Raw genomic sequence first — 8,994 nt, 5'->3', positions numbered from 1 at the left:
GTCGCCCCTCGGTAGTGGATGGCTCCGGGCCTCCGGCATTGCTCGGAGTAGCATCACCGCTGCAGCTAGATTCTGGCCGACCTCGCTGAAGGCCGGGGGCAGCCCTGCCCTAGCATCGTCAACGATACGGCGCTGGACGTCTCGGGCCCGATGACGCGCTCCTCCGGCAAGTGCTCGGCCTGCCCACTCCTGCTCGATGTTTTGTCGGAGTTGCACAAGCTGCCCCGCTTCTTCGTCGAGCTTGGCCTGCATCTCGTGGAATTGCTCGAGATGTGTGTCCTGACCCCCCCACAGGGACTGGGACCACAGCTAGCTCCCGCGGGATGTCAACGCGAGACGCAGGCACAGGGGCGTTGTCATCTTGCGGCATGCCGAGGTGGTTGTCTTCGCCGTGATCCCCCTGATCGATGTGGAGACACTCGCGGCTTGGGTCGTAACCCTGGTCGCCGAGGCTGTGGCCATCGTCAGAGCAGCCGGAGAGGCAGTAGTCACACGCGGACATGAAGTCTCGCATGGCACTGGGATCACTGAGTCCGGAGAAATTCCAACCGAAGTCGGAGTCGTCGTCTTCCTCAGAACCCGTGGGTCCGGAGGTTGAGACGGTCGTCAGTCGATCCCAAGATGACCACATATGATACCCTGGAAGGTCAGGGTATGCCCTTGCGAAAGCGCTCACCGAAGCGGGGTCGCTTGATGGATCGAAGCTGAATCTAAAAGGGACAGGGTGGAAAACCGACGGTACCTTTTGGTCGATGGACGATGGTGAAGTCGCGTCGGGGACGGAATGCACCGTTATCTCATGTACGAGGCTAACGCCCAGCAATTCCTTCGCGAGGGTGCTGGCGTCATCAGTCCGCTTGGGGTTGGCACGTAGCGGGGAAGCGACACCCGTCGTTGTCTCAGGTGTGAGGACAACACCCGACATGTCCCCCATAGGGGTGCCAGCGTCGTTGACTCGCTCTGGTCCGATAGCCGACGAGGTGTCGCCTCCTGCCTGGCCACGGTTGCCCCGTCTCCTCCTCCTCCGGCGAGGAGGGTGGCGGGGCAAACCCGGGTGTTCCTCTTCTGCCATGGTGGGAAGTCGTCGTCGAGTTCGCCGCCGCCGGGCGAGCCGACGACCGTTGTTGTTGTCGCGCTGCGGGGGGAGGAGTACCATGTCGTAGCTGCCGTCAAGGGACATGAACTCGAGATTCCCGAAGCGGAGCACCATCCCCGGCTGAAGAGGCTGCTGGAGGCTACCCATCTGGAACTCAACGGGAAAGTGTTCGTTAACACGCAGCGAGCCCCTACCTGGCGCGCCAACTGTCGGCGTTTCGGACCCGCGAGGACCGTCAACCGACCAGTAAATTTATTGTTGTGTGTCCCTGCCCAGATGGGTTGATGCAAGATGGAACACAAGAGGGAAATGAGGCTTATGTTATCTCGCACCGGGGTGCTCGTAGTAGGGGTTACAAGCGTCGCGAGAGAGCGAGGGCGAGAGCGAGAATGAGAGAGAGAGTCCCTGCGTGAGTCTGTCTCTGCCTGTCTCGTCTGCCCCGCCTCCCACTATGTCAACGTCTCTGTGTGTGTGTCCACGTATGTCCACCCGAACGTGTGTCAACGTGGACGTGTGTCAATGTGAACGTGCCTTAGGAAGGCCCTAGACATCCCCTTTTATAGATACAAGGAGACGCCCAGCTGTACAATGGGGTGTAGCTATGTGCTAACGTGGCTGGCGGAGAAGCGCCTTGAGCCCTGTACGCGTGTTAACGTGGCTGTCGGAGAAGTGCCTTGAGCCCTGTAGAAGCATAGCTGGTGGTGCGGCATGGATCCTGCTGACGTTCACTTGCTTCCGTAGGGGGTTTGAGAGCAACCGACGTCATGGGCGCACGCGGGGAACCATCATTACCTGTTGCCGGAGTAACCTTAGATGGGACACCGGTCTTGTTCCTTCATAGCCTGAGGCAGCTAGCTAGGAGTAGGGTAATGATGCATCCCCTGTAGCGTAGTTGGTCCGAGGCTGAGGTCGGGCGAGGCGGAGACTTCTCCTGAGGCCGAGGCCAAGGTCGGGCGAGGACGTGACTCCTCCCGAGGCCGAGGCTGAGGCCTAGGGTCGGGCGAGGCGGAGACCTCCTCCTGAGGCCGGGGCTGAGGCCGAGGCCTGAGGTCGGGCGAGGCGGAGCTCCCTGTTGCGCCCGAGGCCGAACTCTTGGGAGATCGTGACTCAGTTTTACCCTGGTGGTTGGCACAGTAGCTGGAGCGGGGCGAACAGTGCTGTTTTCCTGTCAGAACGGTCAGTACGTGGGCGAAGTGACTGCGGTCACTTCGACCTTGCCGACTGAGGCACGCGTGTCAGGATAAGGTGTCAGGCGATCCCCGCATTAAATGTGCATGCGATACGGTCGGTTGGTAGGGCGATCCGATCGAGGTCGCTGCACGACAAAGCCTGCCCGAGCTGGGCTTCGGGTGAGCCGAGGGTGCGTCTGCTGACTGAGGGGACCCTCGGGCGAGGCGTGAACCCGTCGAGGACTACTGTTCCCGTCCGAGGCTGGGCTCGGATGAGGTCGCGTCCCTTGGTAGACGTGGCCTTGACTTGAACTATCAGTCGTGTATGATTTGTTCTGAAGATGTTTTTCGGCCGCGTTTAGGAGTATTGGGGGTACCCCTAATTACGGTACCCGACACAATCTAAGAGATCTTTTCTCAAGTTGATCTCTTAATTTTTAAACGGCTCTACATCATTTAGGGACACCCCGGGTGACCTGTCGACCCGGAGCACCCTAAGATCTCTCGACCCTTCGCCATCGCGGACTGTCCGCGACACCGTAGAGGGCACCGACAGGCAGTACATTCTTAGTGATTGGTGTCACCCAGATCGGCGCCAACAAATAATATAACAGGAGTAAAAAAAAAGATTTCATGATTCACAAAAAGCTGTGAGATTCATACCAAACCTCAAAGCAAGGAGAAAAGCACCAAAACATCAAATCGAAGGGCATATCTTCTGTCGCAAAGCTCTTCGTGGGATCCTGTCTTCTGACAGATCCCTCTCCTACGTTGCTCGCCAGTCTGTTCCTTGGCATCAAGCAAACAACACTTGATTCATCGGAAAAATACAAAAAACATGTGACAAGATGCATTTCCTCGCCTAGTTTGTCGAAAACTATATATATAATCCTCTCCTAGACCGTCATATTTTCTCTGTTTCAATCAAATTATAAAATAATATACTAACATATACAACATTAAATTAATCAAATCTATCATTAAATGTCCTGATGGTGTGTTTATTTGATGGCCCTTTTTTTATAAACTTACTTGTTATAAAGTTATGAAAGCTTAGGGGTATTGGTTTCTAGGGACTAATTTTTAGTCCCTCTATTTTCTTCCATTTTAGTTCTAAATTGTCAAATACGAAAACTAAAACTTTATTTTAGTTTTCGTATTAGACAATTTAAGGACTAAAATGGAATAAAATAGAGGAACTAAAAATTAGTTCTAGAAACTAAACATCTCCTTAGTAAGTAGTAACCTGGAGCAGCTGAAAAGTCTAAACCAAACTCGTTCTGGACCTAAGAAAGTATATGTATTTTAAAAAGAGAAGCAATGAGAAATTTCTTAATACACTGTCATGTGACCGAAGCGAAATTGAACTTGCATCAGACTATGGAGTCAGGCGAAAAGGACAGTGAAAGGAACAGGAAAACCTTAAAAACTTATCTTGACCGAACCGACGACGCCATCAAGTGAAAGAGCACCACCTGAACGTGCACGCAACATGTCAATATTATCCGTGCATCACCCACTCAAAAGTCAGGTAAAAACACAAGTGTGGGATAGCCTGTTAGGTCACCGTGATCCAATCACATACGGCATACCTCATAACGCAAAGTCGAGCACAGCTACTCGCTAAGACCACATAAACATATGTAAAAAAAACAGAGAGAGAAAAGGCCAGATGTTTGGTATTGACATGGACGTGCTCAAATATTCATCAAAAGGAAAGGAAAATTCGACAAAATCTGGTGTTCCCAAATGGTTGTGCTTATTTCCAGGACAAATCTCCACAGCAAGCAATCACTTTGTCATGCTCTCGAGAGAGTTCTTTGAAAATAACTGGGAAGAACTCTTTACTCCTCGACGACAACGCTGATCTGGCCCTTGTCAAGCATGTCATAGAAGGACCTAGTCTTCCTCTGCTCGTTCCAGTGGTGCATCTTCCACATGCCTCCCGCGATCAGACCCAGGGTCAGTCCAATGAAGATCTCCTTCACCACACTCGGGCCCTTGAGGGTGGCATGCGCAACCCTGCCGCCTGCCATTTGCTTTCTTGCTTGTTGAGGTCAGACGCCAAGCGCCTGAAACGAAAGCAATGGAGCTTATGTGAGCTGATGCGTGGGTGCAGCTGTGCAACAGGCAGACAGCATTTCTTCAATAAGGTAGAAAGGTACTCTTAATAAATGCAGACAGCGTCACATTTCGGCCCATTCAAATTCTACGATTAGTCACACCTACAAGGGGAGGCTAAGGTGATATTTACATAGCAAAATTGGACCCCAAGTTGTGCAGCAATGACGTACTATAAAGAATCGCCCACAGATATGCAGAGAGCAAACAGGATATTCAGAAATAGTAGAGGGGTTCATTGCTCAACAGCAACCTCTCCCAGAAAATCATCATCAAACTCAAAAGAGTCAACTCCCTCTATTCTTACATTTGCATCCTAAATTCCCGTATTCACCACGAAACATTTCTTAAAGATTAGGGCAGAAACAGAAAATGACACCTGAAATACTTCCAGGTCATAGCTCTCAATCATTGCTTCTTCGACCAAAAAAAACAAATGTACACCAGGTACCCTTCACCTAACCTGGCACTCACTCCCAAAAACATAGCCATCATATAGTCAAACAAAGCCACAAAATGCTGCAAAGCAGATTAGTCGGACGGATTTCCCTATCACCCAACAAAGAACCAAGGTAATGATATCAACATCCTAGCATCTGCAATAGCGAGAGCTGAAACTATCCACTAACAAACAAGCATACGTCAAATCAGACGAACAATAATATCAGAACCGCACAAGGCTGTCATAGACTTATCATCTACTAAACAAAAAATGTATTGATAAGATGTGAGTTTACCATGCTGATTTTTTTACTTCATGCAAATCTTAGATGCTACAGACACACCCAACAAAGACCAATGAGCATGCACGCAAAAACTCCAAACAGAAACAACAGGTAAGGTCACTTCAATACAAGTGGTTGTCAGACATGCTCCAAAATACTCCACCACAAGTCTAATGATTTCGTGTTTGGTTTTTAGGACAATTTACAGGAGGGATATCCCTCAATACAACAACTAAATCACCAGTAATGCAAACAAACCATCCCTATTCAGGTAACCAATGCCATATACAGCCGCGTTATAATTGTGCCTATTCAGGTGGGTTACGCCGAATGTCCTTATATTTGTGGACAAAAATTCAATGGCTGCAGTAAAAATAGACAGCATATTGACTTATTTGTGAAATAGAAAACAATAACAGACTGCTAACACAAAAGGTAAAAAACAAAAGCTTCAGAAAATATGAGGCATGCTTGAGATTTCAGTGAGTTTGCACTAAGGTATATGCTTCAGGGTAGGAAAGGTCTGGAAGATAGCTATGATACACATACATGTTATAATACAAAAAAAAAACTCGACCCCTGGGGGTTTGACATCCCCCAATATCTAACAGCAAGGGATTTTTCTCAAACTGCAGGGTAGAGAAAAGAGCCCAAAACCTGGCTGCCCAGGGCGTGCCTGCAGCACATACGTCTCCGAAGACAGTTACACAGAAGGGGCTTTTTTTCGTGCAACCCATAATTTGAACCTTGGTTGGCGACCTCCACCTAGAGGACCTAGCACTGCGCTATTGACGCGTTTGCATAAGTTATAATACAAATAAATTCAATTATCTACAGGTAAGACCGTAGAATCTCATGTAAAGTGCCTAGGGTCTGGACAACGACAAAGCGCTAGCGAACTTTACCAAAGTGTTTACAGGCTAGCATCAGCAGCCATTTTTAACATTAATTCATTAATAACAACGCAAAAGAATACAATGTCATAGTTCATAGTTCAGTATAACAAATGGAAGTGCATATGCATATATAGTGTAGCAAAAGCAATGCAACAATCTGATCCTAAGAGTACAATGAAGAGGCAATCTAAAGAGGCACCCTACCACAGCACCTGATGTGATGTACTCATGTGCACCAATACTTACTCATAAATATCATGTATCCTAGAAGCTACATGGAAATGGAAAGCAACAGCAAGCTGATAAGACCTAAGAACATGTGATTAAGTGAAAGAACCTCCACACATCAGAGTAAGTCCCAGGTCTAGGAATAGGATACAGGTTAAATTACATCCACACACTAGAAATTGTCAAAGACTATTAAGACACGATGATCCACATTGCAAAACTTTAAACATAGAGTTGAAGATGGACAATCAATTTGAACGTATGCTAACTAGACCCGAAAATCCAATATGTATCAGCTCCTATCAGTCAATGTCACAAGAACCTAGGCTTGAGAGTACGCATCATTTGGAGGTAGTATTAAATGCAGCCTGATTCCCAACCTAACCTATGAAGGTAATACAACATAAGCATGCCATGAAAATCATGTCTAGTAGTTAATTTTCTATGCAAAGCAGAGAGCCAGAGAACCCTCAGTTCATTCAGGTTATAGATGAACATAGAAATACTGAGAAGTGAAGAACACAAAACAACAGTCAATGTACATTCTCCCTATTGCTACATTCAGAATATGTGATGTGTGCATGTACATTATGAAACGAAGACCTAGTACCTGAGAAGCTACGCATGACAAAGGCTAATGCTAAGCAAGAAGATTACACTCACTTGACAAACTTGTGATAGGTTAGATGCACCCTGGTCTCCAGCTTAAGGAGCAGAAATGCATCTAAATCAAAAATACGAATAATGCAAACCCTCGTGAACATAAAAACATGGTAGACCACAAAATGTCACAAAGATGTAGGTTATGCATCTGCGCCATCTAAAGGCAGAAGCAAATGCAGCCAGATCCCCATATCTAGTTTATTAACATCAGTAAAAACTGCAATCCCAGCAAAGTTGATTCAAAATACCCCATTTGCTTGCATACTAGTCCATCCCTGATGAATTCAGATCCTTGAGCAGACCGCAGAAACTGAATAAAGAACATTATTACACACCAAAAGAAATGGCTTTATATGTACACCAGACAGTATTTTCCATGCAACAAGCACCACTTCTTTTTCACCACCAGCATCCCTCTCGCATCGCAGACCAACAGCCACCGGTGCATAAGAATAATACACCAGAACTGTTCGCTGCGGATTCGATCGGTGCACCGCCCCTCAACACTCCACGGCAGACGACCCTTGGCCCATTGCGTCCCTTCATCCCACCCAAGGACCAGAAGCAGAGGCGGCCGCCGTATCCACACCACGCCAAACTATCGACACGACGACCTAATCCCCTCGCCTTAATCGTCCTCGACACCCACACCGAAACGGATCCGACGCGCGAACCCAGCGCCCCGTCGCCGTGGGGGGACCAGATCCGGACGGCAAAGGAAACCGAAAGAGCTAAGCTTATCTTCAAAACGCGAGCAGGCGCGTAGCCGAGTAGGAGAAGGAGCCGGGAAAGGAGGTAAGATCCGGGGCACGGTGGAGAGGAGGGGAGCTCACCACGCCGGAGATGGAGAGGGACCTGAGCCGCCGCCGAGAGGAGGGAACCGGAGACTCGGAGAGCCTAATTCGATCCGCGTGTGGTGGCGTTTTCCCTTTCCGAAGAGGTCAAGCCAGTTGACGGTGGCAAATACTCATCGTCTCATCTTATAATTTTGGAACAATTGGATCTATACCATTAAAAGATCCAAACTTTAGATATATACCATGGACCCCACATGTCATTGACTCATGTGGACTCACATGTAAGTGAGATAGTAATGGTATGGATACAAAGTGGTGATCTTTTAATGGTATGGATCCAAATTTCCCTATAATTTTAACTGACTCATCTTATTAAAAAAATCATAATTATTATTAATTTGTACCGTGATATTATTTATTATATAATATAGTTTAAGTATAATTTTAAATTTTTCACTTTTTCTAAAAATTCTGAATAAGGTGAATCATCAAAGTTATCGTAAATAAATCAAACGAATTATAAATTAGAACAGCCGTATTACAGATTTACCGAAAAAACAAATAATTTTGCTATTTTTAGGGCTAGTCAAACTATCTCTTATTGACGTGGCACGTTAGTTTAACACGACATCATACAAATAATTTAACACGCCATCATACAACTTAAAACATGTCGGTCGCCTCACGCAAATGCGGTAACTGATTCACCACTTTGTTCGTTGCTTGCAAGTAGGGGCACGTATGGAAGCATCCAGTTTTTAAGAAAATGATTTATAAAAACTAAGGTGTTTTTAAATATGTCAGTTTATGCTCCCGTTTCTAGAAACTGGATTCCCAGTTTCTAAGAAACCAAGAAACTAGCCTTTTCTAGCTAAAATCAGTTTTTGCCTAGTAAATTACACATTAATATTAGTTGGTTTGGTGAAAATTATGGTGATTGCCATCGCTTCTAGATCTATGCTCAGTAAAGATAGGTTTGCCTTTGTGTATCGAAAAATTTAGAAATTGATTTCAAGAAACTAGCCTCAAATGCGTGCATCCAGTTTTTTTCCCTATAAACCAATATCTAGAAATTAAAGATAGAAACCCAAAAAATGGCGTGTTTCCAAACATGCTCTAGGCTACAATGTTTCTTATCTTGCATTTTATCCGTTTAAAGGAAGAGCAAACAGAATGAGAGATACGAGATATCTTTAACTGTGTACTTAGATTAAGATTACTTTCATTTTATATCCATATGCTTTCGATCTCGACTTAGAACTAGCTAGGATTCTGTTTGGCAGAGCTTCTGTTGATTGT

The 8,994-nt window shown here is 46.5% G+C and overlaps 1 protein-coding gene across 1 annotated transcript; it reads right to left on the bottom strand.

The window, feature by feature from the left end:
* Positions 1 to 3,922: 3,922 nt before the first annotated feature.
* LOC100193578 (uncharacterized) lies at positions 3,923 to 7,813 on the bottom strand. The gene is made up of 2 exons (NM_001358894.1): positions 7,732 to 7,813; positions 3,923 to 4,337 (listed from the first exon to the last, which is right to left on the bottom strand). Exon 2 carries the CDS (start codon positions 4,299 to 4,301, stop codon positions 4,110 to 4,112), a length of 192 nt encoding a protein of 63 aa, NP_001345823.1. The 5' UTR covers positions 4,302 to 4,337; positions 7,732 to 7,813; the 3' UTR covers positions 3,923 to 4,109.
* Between the last annotated feature and the right edge of the window lie 1,181 nt (positions 7,814 to 8,994).

The sequence above is a fragment of the Zea mays genome, chromosome 3 (assembly GCF_902167145.1).
Source record: "Zea mays cultivar B73 chromosome 3, Zm-B73-REFERENCE-NAM-5.0, whole genome shotgun sequence".
Lineage (NCBI taxonomy): Eukaryota > Viridiplantae > Streptophyta > Magnoliopsida > Poales > Poaceae > Zea > Zea mays.
This window is presented reverse-complemented; position numbering and strand designations above follow the sequence as displayed.

What these genes read in the sequence shown, in the direction of transcription:
- LOC100193578 (NM_001358894.1), bottom strand. Translation starts at nt 4,301, where the DNA reads ATGGCAGGCGGCAGGGTTGCGCATGCCACCCTCAAGGGCCCGAGTGTG.